At 51.7% G+C, this 14,517-nt stretch overlaps 1 protein-coding gene across 1 annotated transcript in view; it reads right to left on the bottom strand.

Annotated features, from left to right (window-relative positions):
• The window catches only part of CCDC66 (coiled-coil domain containing 66), a 168,238-nt gene that overhangs the window by 32,638 nt on the left and 121,083 nt on the right, over positions 1-14,517 (bottom strand). The window contains exons 12-15 of the mRNA XM_075321316.1: positions 8,133-8,294; positions 7,173-7,317; positions 5,562-5,705; positions 4,427-4,935 (exon numbers count right to left, since the gene is read on the bottom strand). Coding sequence (XP_075177431.1) covers positions 4,427-4,935; positions 5,562-5,705; positions 7,173-7,317; positions 8,133-8,294 — 960 coding nt within the window. The remainder of the gene's footprint in view (positions 1-4,426; positions 4,936-5,561; positions 5,706-7,172; positions 7,318-8,132; positions 8,295-14,517) is intronic.

The raw sequence follows: 14,517 nt of genomic DNA, 5'->3' as shown, positions 1-14,517 counted from the left end.
CCAGCAGCGGCCGGCGCGGCCGTTTTCAATACATAAATTCACTCAGCAAAGCTGCAGTGAATAATAGCACCAGCGCTCCGCGCTGTTGTCCCCGGCGCACTAACACTCCCAGCAATGCTGGTGTGTGTGTGCGCGCTTGCCCGGGGACACAGAGTACCTTGATGTAGCAGGGCCCTGTCCCTGACGATACTCAGCTCCATATCCAGCAGGTTCTTTTGGGTCTGTGGATGGATCTCGGTCTCTGTGCCTGGAGACCGGTAAGATCCCACTTCACCCAGAGCCCCTCATGGGGATGGGGAAGGAAAACAGCATGTGGGCTCCGGCCTCTGTACTAGCAATAAGTACCTCAACCTTACAACACCATCCACGGGTGAGAAGGGAGCATGCTGGGGGCCCTATATGGGCCCTCTTTTCTTCCATCCGACATAGTCAGCAGCTACTGCTGACTAAAATCTGTGGAGCTATGCATGGATGTCTGACCTCCTTCGCACACAAAGCTAAAACTGGAGAACCCGTGATGTCACGGGGGGGTATAGCCAGAAGGGGAGGGGCCTTGCACTTTTTAGTGTAGTGCTTTGTGTGGCCTCCGGAGGGCAGTAGCTATACCCCAATCGTCTGGGTCTCCCAATAGAGCGCTGAAGAAATTGATGATCCACCCGAAACTCTGGAGAGTCTCCAGAGCAATGTTCAGGCTGTGTTGGCATGCCACTTGAGTGGGTGCCTTGACAAGCAGATCGTCTAAGTAAGGGATCACCGAGTGTCCCTGAGAGTGCAGGACTGCTACCACTGCTGCCATGACCTTGGTGAAGACCCGTGGGGCTGTCGCCAGGCCGAAAGGTAGTGCCACAAACTGAAGATGTTCGTCTCCTATGGCGAAACGCAGGAAGCGCTGATGCTCTGGTGCAATTGGTACGTGGAGATAAGCATCTTTGATGTCGATTGATGCTAGGAAATCTCCTTTGGACATTGAGGCGATGACGGAGCGGAGCGATTCCATCCGGAACCGCCTGGTTTTTACGTGTTTCTTGAGCAGTTTTAGGTCCAGAACAGGACGGAAGGATCCGTCCTTTTTTGGTACCACAAACAAGTTGGAGTAAAAACCGTGACCCTGTTGCTGAAGAGGCACAGGGATCACCACCCCTTCCGCCTTCAGAGTGCACACCGCCTGAAGAAGAGCATCGGCTCTCTCGGGGGGCGGGGATGTTCTGAAAAAACGAGTCGGAGGACGAGAGCTGAGCTCTATCCTGTAACCGTGGGATAGAATGTCTCTCACCCATCGGTCTTTTACCTGTGGCAGCCAGGCGTCGCAAAAGCGGGAAAGCCTGCCACCGACCGAGGATGCGGTGTGAGGAGGCCGAAAGTCATGAGGAGGCCGCCTTGGGAGCGGTTCCTCCGGCGGTCTTTTTAGGACGTGACTTAGACCGCCATGCATCGGAGTTCCTCTGATCCTTTTGAGGCCTTTTGGACGAGGAGAACTGAGACCTTCCCGTGGGCCGAAAGGACCGAAACCTCGATTGTACCTTCCGTGGTTGAGGTCTGTTTGGTTTGGACTGGGGTAAGGAAGAGTCCTTTCCCTTGGATTGTTTAATGATTTCATCCAATCGTTCACCAAACAGGCGGTCGCCAGAAAATGGCAAACCAGTTAAGAACTTTTTGGAAGCGGAGTCTGCCTTCCATTCACGTAACCACATGGCCCTGCGGACTGCCACCGAATTGGCGGATGCTACCGCTGTACGGCTCGTAGAGTCCAGGACCACATTAATGGCGTAGGACGCAAACGCCGACGCCTGAGAGGTTAAGGACACCACTTGCGGAGCAGATGTACGTGTGACTGCATTAATCTGCTCATGACAAGCTGAGATAGCTTGGAGTGCCCATACGGCTGCGAATGCTGGAGCAAAAGACGCGCCGATAGCTTCATAGATGGATTTCAACCAGAGCTCCATCTGTCTGTCAGTGGCATCTTTGAGTGAAGCTCCATCTTCCACTGCAACTATGGATCTAGCCACCAGTCTGGAGACAGGAGGATCCACCTTAGGACACTGAGCCCAGCCCTTGACAACGTCAGGGGGGAAGGGATAACGTGTATCCTTAAGGCGCTTGGAAAAACGCTTATCTGGACAAGCTCGGTGTTTCTGGACTGCCTCTCTGAAGTCAGAGTGATCCAGAAACGTACTCAATGTACGCTTGGGATACCTGAAACGGAATTTCTCCTGCTGAGAAGCTGACTCCTCAATTGTAGGAGCTGGTGGAGAAATATCCAACACCTGATTGATGGTTGCTATAAGGTCATTCACTATGGCGTCACCATCAGGTGTATCCAGGTTAAGCGCGGTCTCAGGATCAGAATCCTGATCTGCTACCTCCGCTTCATCATCCAGAGAGTCTTCCTGCTGAGACCCTGAACAGTGTGATGAAGTCGAGGGAATTTCCCAGCGCCCCCGCTTAGGCGGCCTGGGACTGCGGTCCATGTCAGAGACCTCACCCTGGGACCCATGGGTCATCCCAGGAGCACTCTGCAGCTCCAATTGAGGGGGGCCTGGGGTCAATGATTGAACAGTGCCCGGGGCCTGAGTCACCGGTCTGGACTGTAAGGCTTCTAGTATCCTAGCAGACCATTTATCCATATTCTCAGACAGTTTGTCAGCAAACACTGCAAACTCCGTCCCTGTCACCTGGACAGTGGTAGCAGGTGGTTCCACCTGGGCCACCAGTAGCAGAGGCTCCGGCTGAGTAAGTGCCACAGGGGCCGAGCATTGCACACAATGAGGGTCCGTGGAACCAGCCGGTAGTATAGCCGCACATGAGGTACAGGTTGCAAAGTAAGCCTGTGCTTTGGCACCCTTGCTATTTGCAGACGACATGCTGTTGTCTCCTCTGAGTACAATCCAGGAGGGTATATAGCCAAAAATCAACAGTGCGCCAGTACAGTGTAAATGTATAGCATATAAGCATATATATATATATGTACACTTCTGCACTCAGTAGGGCCAGCACCCAGGTGCTGCTTACCGACCGCTCAAAGCGGTTGTGTGATCACCAGAATCCCTGCATGGGCCTCCCAGAGCCTGTTGTCTCTCCTCTCCAGCGTTAGAAGTGCTGACAGGAATGGCTGCCGGCGTTCTGTGGAGAGGAGGGGGCCGTGGGCGTGCCCTAGAAAGTGCGGGAATCTGGAGCCCCAGTGTGCTGTATGAGGGGGGAGGAGGATACAAGTATGCTCCAACCCTCAGCACTAACGTCCTGTGCAGCGTCCCGCCCTTCCCCTGACTGGCAGGCCTGGGGGCGGGAATATGCGATACTAGGCCGCAAAAGCCGGGGACTAAAGTAATAAGCGCGGCCGGCATATAAGCGCGGTCGGCGCGGTAGTCCCCGGCGCACAAACACACCCAGCAGTGCTGAAGTGTATATGGCCACCAGCGCTCCATGCGCGGTTCCCACGGGGACACAGAGTACCTCACAGCGCGGCCGGCGCGGCTGTCAGTGGCATTAGTCCCCGGCGCACTAACACACCCAGCAGTGCTGCAGTGTGTGTGGCATCAGCGCTCTATGCGCGGTCCCCATGGGGACACAGAGTACCTCTCAGTAGCAGGGCCTTGTCCCTGTCGATACTCGGCTCCTGTCAGCAGATTCCCCAGGGGCTGCGGAGGGAGCACGGTCTCATGTGCCTGGAGACCGATTAGGATCCCACTTCACCCAGAGCCCTTAAGGGATGGGGAAGGAAAACAGCATGTGGGCTCCAGCCACTGTACCCGCAATGGGTACCTCAACCTTAACAACACCGCCGACAAGAGTGGGGTGAGAAGGGAGCATGCCGGGAGCCCTGTTATGGGCCCTCTTTTCTTCCATCCGACATAGTCAGCAGCTGCTGCTGACTAAGATGTGGAGCTATGCGTGCATGTGTGCCTCCTTCGCACAAAGCATAAAAACTGAGGAGCCCGTGATGCACGGGGGGTGTATAGGCAGAAGGGGAGGGGCTTTACACTTTTAAGTGTAATACTTTGTGTGGCCTCCGGAGGCAGAAGCTATACACCCAATTGTCTGGGTCTCCCAATGGAGCGACAAAGAAATGAGGTGTAACCAATCTTGGGGCAGCAGCACAGCTTTACCAAATTTTTCTTACCAATTTCAAAGCCTACAGTTGTGTTACTCCTAAGGCCACAACCACAGACCTCTGTTTGTTTTGTCTCGTCATATAGGGATATGTATGGATACAAATACTAATGGCCACATCTGATTTGGCTTATACGGTTATTTTGGGTGAGATTTAAATCTATTGAAACGTTCCCGCGACAACAACACAAAACCGGAACAATGAAAGCGTGGTCGTGAGGACATCGGGCTACTTATGTGAAGTATTTTTGCCCTATCGCTTCCGGCACGGATAACTCGGCTTTTTCACGTTCGTGCCTCACAGTCTCATCATTACCTTTCTGGCGTCTTGCGCAGGTTTCAGGTCTTCACGATGTGGAGAGATTTTGGTTTCTTCTCTGGGAATCGGAGACTTTTCTGGGGAATTTCCTTTTCTCATATGTAAGTTGCCAGAAGAATTCTTTTCCACTAAATGCATCAGCTCCATCTGCCTCCGCACTTTGCTCTCCTCCCGCTGCTTCTGCAGCCCCCTGGGGTACCGCTCCGACGCTGGGACGTATTTCTTCGGAGGTCTGTTTTTATTCCAGTCCGGTTTGCGACCGAGCTCCTTTCCCTGCTTTTCGGTTCTTGCGAACTGATCGTAAACATCGCCGTAGCCATTAACGTTTTCTTTGCTGGAGTCATTTCTGCCTCTCTGGACCTGTAATTTATTTGTTTGGACATCATCTTTGCGCTGTTGGTCCTTAAACTCTATGGGAATTTCAGGAGAGGCGTTGTGCTGATGTCTCCAGGTCGTCTCCTTGTAGTGGGATGCAGGATCCGGCCTCAATATGAAATTCAAGTCATCTGTAAAACGGCACAAAAGAGAAATTAGAGAGACAGAGACAGACCGATTCTTGTAATGTATTTAATATTTTGTATTCAATAAAATTTAATTGCAGTAATTGGGCCTGTTTGAATAAGAACTCTGGAAAGGTCATTTCGATATATTACAGAATAACTGCAATGAGCGATGTCGTGGCTCAGTGGTTAGCCCTGGAGTCTTGTCGTGGCTCAGTGGTTAGCCCTGCAGTCTTGTCGTGGCTCAGTGGTTAGCCCTGCAGTCTTGCAGCGCTGGGGTCCTGGGTTCAAATCCCAAGGACACTATCTGCAAGGAGTTTGTATGTTCTCCCCGTGTTTGTGTGGGTTTCCTCCCGGTACTCCGGTTTCCTCCCACACTGCAAAAACATACTGATAGGGACTCTAGATTGTGAGCCCCAATGGGGACAGTGTTGCTAATGTATGTAAAGCGCTGCGGAATTAACAGCGCTATATAAATGAATAAATATTATTATTATTATTATATAGTAAACTAATCTATCAGGATGGACATAACCAGCCGCGCACATAACATGTTTCACCCAGTTCTAACCCAAAACACCAGAGATATTTTCCTTCCAGTGTCACCACATAGAGCGTCCAATAATGGTTACCTGTCTGGACGGCCGTGTCCCTCCTCGGTGAGGTAACTGTAAAAGTGCTCTGTGTCATTACACCGCCGGTAATATTCTGATCGTCTGATCTCACATCGGTGGTGCGGCTTGCAGTCTTGCCTATCGCCGGATACATTGTGTCCCCTAAGAAAACATCAGATAATCAGATCGGCTCATGGAGATATAATAATAATAATAAATAATAATAATAATAATACAAACACACACACTCCATCACCTTCTCACTTCCTCCACCAGGAGGGGGACATCATGGGACATTTTCTTCCAGCTCAGTAAGAACATAACGGCTGCAGTGGTCACATGACATTTGCCCGCCACATGAAGAATCAGCGAGGAGCCTGATGAAGGGCACAGGCAGCAGAGCGAAAGAACGGCCGGGGTGCAGTACGCGAGTATGTGTGTAAAGCACGCAGAAGATCGCATTTCATAGTCTATGGACAGATCACGATACCCGGACTGACCGCAGCTGAACTAACTGCCCCATAGCCATATCTGAGGCGATTTCCAATCAGGAGACACACATTGCGATCCATGAACGGACCACAAACTGCAGATCTGTGTCCACATTACAAACTTCTAATGGTTTTTAACCTTATGATAATAGTATATTATATATGTAACTCACACAATGCCATTAAATCGCACAGCGCTTTAGCGAGGTCATCATCGCTGTCCCCATCGGGGCTCACGAGCTTAATTCCCGATCAGTCTTTGGTGTGTGGGAGGAATAATAGAGAATCTGATGGAAACCCACGCAAACACAGGGAGAACATACAAACTCCTTGTAGATGTTCTTGGTGGGATTTGAACCCAAAACCCCAGAGCTGCAAAGTGAGAGAGCTAACCACTGAGTCACCAGTTAGTGCTAACCACTGGACGGCAACCAGTTAGTGCTAATCACTGAGCCACCGTGCTGATGGAACATCATCTCTCTATCCGTTTATATTCATAGAACTTTTGGATACATGGTCTCCTGTATCTACCAGAAGGACAGAACTAGAAAATAAACTACACTGAAAATGGCCGCTATGAGCAAACGTGGCCAGCTTGGTAGTTCTGATAGATGTCAAATTAATCCAAATCAGCTGCACGGACTTATATCCGGTCCAGTTAAAATTAAATTGGCAACCTGACCGGCGGTGATGAACAACAACTCCAATTTTCAAGTGTATCAGACTGAGCTGCAGAACCAGGCGCTACACAATATACAGCGCTGCAACACTGGACCCTTCAACCATATCAGTGGATCTGCCCAGGGATCCAAAGGATCGACCATCGATAGTAAAGTCCTGGAAATCTCTTCCAGTGCAGGAGCCTCTGCAGCCATATACAGGAGGAAGCTCCACTTTTTCATCTTTCTGAAAGTATGTTTCTAGGTAGTAGTAAGAGCCTTGTACATTTTCAGATTTGTAATAAGCGTTATCTACTGAATATCAGAGCCAATTAGAAAGCGACGTCCGCTTCCCATTACAACACTACTGCCCCCTTCAGCTGGATTGCGGCAAGTAGAATCAAGGAAGATTCCCATTGTAAATTATATTCAACCTCAAAAGAAAGATCACAGCCATTTTCAGACGTGCATGCACTGACCAGCTGTATTCTTCTGGAGGGTAGAGATATCGTGTCCCTTCTGCAGTAAGTGACGCATGCGCTGCTCCTGCTTTAGCCGCTGCGCTTCTTCCTGCGCCTGCTGCATTCTCTGATACAATTCTTGAGTCTTCTGGTCAAGAACTTCCTATTAGTAAAAAGAGAAAAGCAAGGTCCAATATAGTATGATGCAAACAGGATAAAGCAGAACCGTCCGATGCAGACAGGACGTACACTGACATTGTATGCAATCTCATCTACCTCTCTTGTGTGTGGTGACCGCACGCTGCTGTGTGATCCTGTGCAGTGACCAGCTGTTATACACAGGAGAGAGGACAGTGCACTTGCACTGACCTGCAGGAGGCGCTCGCAGTCTCATACCTCCTGTGTGCTGCAGGCACATCACACAGAGCAGCGTGCAACCACTATACACAGGAGAGAGGACAGTGCACTTGCACTGACCAGCAGGAGGCGCTCGCAGTCTCATACCTCCTGTGTGCTGCAGGCAAATCACACAGAGCAACGTGTGGCCACTATACACAGGAGAGAGGACAGTGCACTTGCACTGACCAGCAGGAGGCGCTCGCAGTCTCATACCTCCTGTGTGCTGCAGCCACATCACACAGAGCAGTGTGCGGCCACTATACACAGGAGAGAGGACAGTACACTTGCACTGACCAGCAGGAGGCGCTCGCAGTCTCATACCTCCTGTGTGCTGCAGGCAAATCACACAGAGCAACGTGTGGCCACTATACACAGGAGAGAGGACTGCACACTTGCACTGACCAGCAGGAGGCGCGCACAGTCTCGTGCCTGCAGCACACAGGAGGTATATCACACAGAGCAGCGTGTGGACACTATACACAGGAGAGGAGACCTAAGTCCCCCTATATGAAGATCAAAAACAGTTCGGTTTTGAGGGTGACAAACTCCTTTTAAAAACACATATGGACAGTTTCCTACTTCTTTTTGCTTCTGTTTAAACGAGTCTTCCTCGTACTGTTGTCGCATTTCTTCCCGTTCTCTCGCCAGTCGCCTCTCCTCCTCCTGTTCTTCCCTTAGCCTTTGTTCATCTTCCAGCTGCTTTCTCCTGCGCTTTTCTTCGACTTGAGCTGCGATGGCTTTCTGGTAAGTTCAAGAAGAAAGAGGATTGAGAAATTACGAGGAAGGAGCGGTGCAGCCGGAGGTCTCATCTTTCTGACTGTATTGAATTTTAACAAACCTATTTCTGATTGTTAGTATACCGATTTTGTCACCTGATTTTCCTTTTCAGTCATATGCCAAATTTAGGATTTCCTATCCCATAAAGTGATGGAGTATCGCTAAGATACGCCACCGCTTTATGATCAGTAGGGGTCTGACCGCTATCTGTAGCCATCTCTTTTGAGAATGAAGGGGCCATAATATTGCACATCCCCCTCACTCGACCTTTCCTTTACAGCAGGTAAAAAAGAAGGGAATTTTGTTTACTTACCGTAAATTCCTTTTCTTCTAGCTCCTATTGGGAGACCCAGACAATTGGGTGTATAGCTTCTGCCTCCGGAGGCCACACAAAGTTATTACACTTTAAAAAGTGTAACCCCTCCCCTCTGCTATACACCCTCCCGTGCATCACGGGCCCATTAGTTTTGGTGCCAAAGCAGGAAGGAGGAAACTTATAAATTGGTCTAAGGTAAATTCAATCCGAAGGATGTTCGGAGAACTGAACCATTAACCAAAAGAACAATTGAACATGAACAACATGTGTACACAAAAGAACAACAGCCCGAAGGGAACAGGGGCGGGTGCTGGGTCTCCCACTAGGAGCTAGAAGAAAAGGAATTTACGGTAAGTAAACAAAATTCCCTTCTTCTTTGTCGCTCCATTGGGAGACCCAGACAATTGGGATGTCCAAAAGCAATCCCTGGGTGGGTAAAAGAATACCTCGATCAAAAAGAGCCGAAACAACGGTCCCTTCTTACAGGTGGGCCACTGCCGCCTGAAGGACTTGCCTACCTAGGCTGGCGTCTGCCAAAGCATAGGCATGCACCTGATAGTGTTTTGTAAAAGTGTGCAGACTCGACCAGGTAGCTGCCTGACACACCTGCTGAGCCGTAGCCCGGTGCCGCAATGCCCAGGACGCACCCACGGCTCTGGTAGAATGGGCTTTCAGCCCTGAAGGAATCGGAAGCCCAGAAGAACGGTAGGCTTCAAGAATCGGTTCCTTGATCCACCTAGCCAAGGTTGACTTTGAAGCTTGCGACCCCTTACGCTGTCCAGCGACAAGGACAAAGAGCGCATCAGAACGGCGCAAGGGCGCCGTGCGTGAAATGTAGAGCCTGAGTGCTCTCACAAGATCTAACAAGTGCAAATCCTTTTCACATTGGTGAATTGGATGAGGGCAAAAAGAAGGTAAGGCGATATCCTGATTGAGATGAAACGGGGATACCACCTTAGGGAGAAATTCCGGGACCGGACGCAGAACCACCTTATCCTGGTGAAAAACCAGGAAGGGGGCTTTGCATGACAGCGCTGCTAGCTCAGACACTCTCCGAAGTGATGTGACTGCCACTAGGAAGGCCACCTTCTGCGAAAGGCGAGATAGAGAGACATCCCGCATCGGCTCGAAAGGTGGCTTCTGGAGAGCCGTCAGCACTCTGTTAAGATCCCAGGGTTCTAGCGGACGCTTGTAAGGTGGGACTATGTGGCAAACTCCCTGCAGGAACGTACGGACCTGCGGAAGCCTGGCTAGACGCTTTTGAAAAAACACGGAAAGCGCCGATACTTGTCCCTTGAGAGAGCCGAGAGACAAGCCCTTGTCCAATCCGGATTGAAGGAAAGAAAGAAAAGTAGGCAAGGCAAACGGCCAGGGAGTGAAACCCTGATCAGAGCACCAGGATAAGAAGATCCTCCAAGTACTGTGGTAGATCTTGGCGGACGTTGGTTTCCTGGCCTGTCTCATGGTGGCAATGACATCTTGAGATAACCCTGATGACGCTAGGAGCCAGGACTCAATGGCCACACAGTCAGGTTGAGGGCCGCGGAATTCAGATGGAAAAATGGCCCTTGAGACAGCAAGTCTGGTCGGTCTGGGAGTGCCCACGGTTGACCCACCGTGAGGTGCCACAGATCCGGGTACCACGATCTCCTCGGCCAGTCTGGAGCGACGAGGATGGCGCGACTGCAGTCGGACCTGATCTTGCGTAATACTCTGGGCAGCAGTGCCAGAGGAGGAAATACATAAGGCAGTTGAAACTGCGACCAGTCCTGAACTAACGCGTCTGCCGCCAGAGCTCTGTGATCCTTGGACCGAGCCATGAATGCCGGGACTTTGTTGTTGTGCCGAGACGCCATTAGATCGACGTCCGGCATCCCCCAGCGGCAACAGATCTCCTGAAACACGTCCGGGTGAAGAGACCATTCCCCTGCATCCATGCCCTGGCGACTGAGAAAATCTGCTTCCCAGTTTTCTACGCCCGGGATGTGAACTGCGGAGATGGTGGAGGCTGTGGCTTCCGCCCACAGCAGAATCCGCTGAACTTCTCGGAAGGCTTGAAGACTGCGAGTGCCGCCCTGGTGGTTGATGTACGCAACCGCCGTGGCGTTGTCCGACTGTATTCGGATCTGCCGTCCCTCCAGCCACCGCTGGAACGCCTTTAGGGCCAGATACACTGCCCTTATCTCCAGAACATTGATCTGAAGGGAGGACTCTGTCGGAGTCCAGGTTCCCTGAGCCCTGTGGTGGAGGAAGACCGCTCCCCACCCTGACAGACTCGCGTCCGTCGTGACCACAGCCCAGGATGGGGGCAAGAAGGATTTTCCTTTTGACAAGGAAGTGGGAAGAAGCCACCACTGAAGAGAGGTCTTGGCTGTCCGTGACAGCGAAACGTTCCTGTCTAGGGACGTCGGCTTCTTGTCCCATTTGCGGAGGATATCCCATTGAAGTGGACGCAGATGAAACTGCGCAAAAGGAACTGCCTCCATTGCTGCCACCATCTTCCCTAGGAAGTGCATGAGGCGCCTCAAGGGGTGTGACTGACCCCGAAGAAGAGATTGTACCCCTGTCTGTAGTGAACGCTGTTTGTCCAGCGGGAGCTTCACTATCGCTGAAAGGGTATGAAACTCCATCCCGAGGTAAGTCAGCGATTGGGTCGGTGTCAAATTTGACTTTGGGAAATTGATGATCCACCCGAACCTCTGGAGAGTCTCCAGAGTGACGGTCAGGCTGTGTTGGCATGCCACCCTGGAGGGTGCCTTGACTAGAAGATCGTCTAAGTAAGGGATCACCGAGTGGCCCTGAGAGTGTAAGACCTCCACCACTGCTGCCATGACCTTGGTGAAGACTCGTGGGGCTGTAGCCAGGCCGAAAGGCAGTGCCACGAACTGAAGGTGTTCGTCCCCGATGGCGAAACGCAGGAAGCGGTGATGCTCGGGAGCGATTGGCACATGGAGATAAGCATCTTTGATGTCGACTGATGCTAGGAAGTCTCCTTGTGACATCGAGGCGATGACAGAGCGGAGAGATTCCATCCGAAACCTTCTGGTGCTCACATGCTTGTTGAGCAGCTTGAGGTCTAGAACGGGACGGAATGATCCGTCCTTTTTTGGCACCACGAACAAGTTGGAGTAGAATCCGTGACCATGTTCCTGAGGTGGAACGGGAATCACCACTCCTTCTGCCTTCAGAGTGTTTACCGCCTGAAAAAGTGCATCGGCTCGCTCGGGGGGCGGAGATGTTCTGAAGAAACGAGTCGGAGGACGAGAACTGAGCTCTATCCTGTAACCGTGAGACAGAATGTCTCTCACCCATCGGTCTTGGACATGTGGCCACCAGGCGTCGCAAAAGCGGAAGAGCCTGCCACCGACCGAGGATGCGGTTTGTGGAGACCGAAAGTCATGAGGAGGCCGCCTTGGGGGCGGCTCCTCCGGCGGTCTTTTAGGACGTGACTTAGACCGCCATGCCGAAGAGTTGCTCTGGCCCTTCTGTGGCCTGTTGGACGTGGAGGATTGGGACCTGGCTGAGGGCCGAAAGGACTGAAACCTCGGTTGAATCTTTCGCTGCTGAGGTCTGTTCGGTTTAGACTGGGGTAAGGACGAGTCCTTTCCCTTGGATTGCTTGATAATTTCGTCCAATTGCTCGCCAAACAAGCGGTCGCCGGAAAATGGCAAACCGGTTAAGAACTTCTTGGAAGCAGAGTCTGCCTTCCATTCGCGTAGCCACATGGCCCTGCGGACTGCCACCGAATTGGCGGATGCTACCGCTGTACGGCTCACCGAGTCGAGGACCGCGTTCATGGCGTAGGATGAAAAGAAGGGAATTTTGTTTACTTACCGTAAATTCCTTTTCTTCTAGCTCCAATTGGGAGACCCAGACAATTGGGTGTATAGCTACTGCCTCCGGAGGCCACACAAAGTATTACACTAAAAAGTGTAAGGCCCCTCCCCTTCTGGCTATACACCCCCCCGTGGGATCACGGGCTCCTCAGTTTTAGTGCAAAAGCAAGAAGGAGGAAAGCCAATAACTGTTTTAAAGACAAATTCAACCCGAGAAACCACCTCGGAGAACTGAACTGTTCAACATAAACAATATGTGCACCCGAAAAAACCAAACTCCCTAAGAAAACAGGGCGGGTGCTGGGTCTCCCAATTGGAGCTAGAAGAAAAGGAATTTACGGTAAGTAAACAAAATTCCCTTCTTCTTTGTCGCTCCTAATTGGGAGACCCAGACAATTGGGACGTCCAAAAGCAGTCCCTGGGTGGGTAAAAGAATACCTCGTGATAGGGCCGACAAGCAGCCCTTTCCTACAGGTGAGCCACCGCCGCCTGAAGGACTTGTCTACCTAGGCCGGCATCCGCCGAAGCGTAGGTATGCACCTGATAATGCTTGGTAAAAGTGTGCAGACTCGACCAGGTAGCCGCCTGGCACACCTGCTGAGCCGTAGCCTGGTGCCGTAATGCCCAGGACGCACCCACGGCTCTGGTAGAATGGGCCTTCAGTCCTGATGGAATCGGAAGCCCAGCAGAACGGTAGGTGTGAAGAATTGGTTCCTTGATCCACCGCGCAAGGGTGGATTTGGAAGCTTGCGACCCTTTACGCTGACCAGCGACAAGGACAAAGAGTGCATCCGAGCGGCGCAGAGGCGCCGTGCGGGAAATGTAGATCCTGAGAGCCCTCACCAGATCCAATAAATGCAAACCCTTTTCAAATTGGTGAACTGGATGCGGACACAAAGACGGTAAAGTGATATCTTGATTGAGATGAAAAGAAGATACCACCTTGGGAAGAAATTCTGGAATTGGACGCAGAACTACCTTGTCCTGGTGAAACACTAGGAATGGAGATCTGCATGATAATGCCGCCAGCTCGGATACTCTCCGAAGAGACGTGACCGCCACTAGAAAGGCCACTTTCTGGGAAAGACGAGAAAGGGAAACTTCCTTCATAGGCTCGAAAGGCGGCTTCTGGAGAGCAATTAGAACCTTGTTCAGGTCCCAGGGCTCCAACGGCCGCTTGTAAGGGGGAACGATATGACAAACCCCTTGCAGGAACGTGCGTACCTGAGGAAGTCGCGCTAGGCGTTTTTGAAAAAATACGGATAGCGCGGAGACTTGACCTTTAAGGGAGCCAAGCGACAAACCTTTTTCCAACCCAGACTGCAGGAAGGAAAGAAAAGTAGGCAATGCAAATGGCCAGGGAGAAACTCCCTGAGCAGAGCACCAAGATAAGAATATCTTCCACGTCCTGTGGTAGATCTTGGCGGAGGATGGCTTCCTAGCCTGTCTCATGGTGGCAATCACTTCATGAGATAAACCTGAGGCCGCTAGGATCCAGGACTCAATGGCCACACAGTCAGGTTCAGGGCCGTAGAATTCAGATGGAAAAACGGCCCTTGAGACAGTAAGTCTGGACGGTCTGGTAGTGCCCACGGATGGCCTACCGTGAGGTGCCACAGATCCGGGTACCACGACCTCCTTGGCCAGTCTGGAGCGACGAGAATGGCGCGGCGGCAGTCGGACCTGATTTTGCGAAGCACTCTGGGCAATAATGCCAGAGGTGGGAACACATACGGTAGCCGGAACTGCGACCAATCTTGAACTAAGGCGTCTGCCGCCAGAGCTCGGTGATCGTGAGACCGTGCCATGAAAACCGGGACTTTGTTGTTGTGCCGTGACGCCATCAGGTCGACGTCCGGCATCCCCCAGCGGCGACAGATCTCTTGAAACACATCCGGGTGAAGGGACCATTCCCCTGCGTCCATGCCCTGGCGACTGAGAAAGTCTGCTTCCCAGTTTTCCACGCCTGGTATGTGAACTGCGGATATGGTGGATGCCGTGTCTTCCACCCACGTCAGAATCCGCCGGACTTCCT

This window comes from Anomaloglossus baeobatrachus, chromosome 8, assembly GCF_048569485.1.
Source record: "Anomaloglossus baeobatrachus isolate aAnoBae1 chromosome 8, aAnoBae1.hap1, whole genome shotgun sequence".
Lineage (NCBI taxonomy): Eukaryota > Metazoa > Chordata > Amphibia > Anura > Aromobatidae > Anomaloglossus > Anomaloglossus baeobatrachus.
Note: the sequence above shows the minus strand (reverse complement) of the source record. Positions and strands in the feature narration are given on the sequence as shown.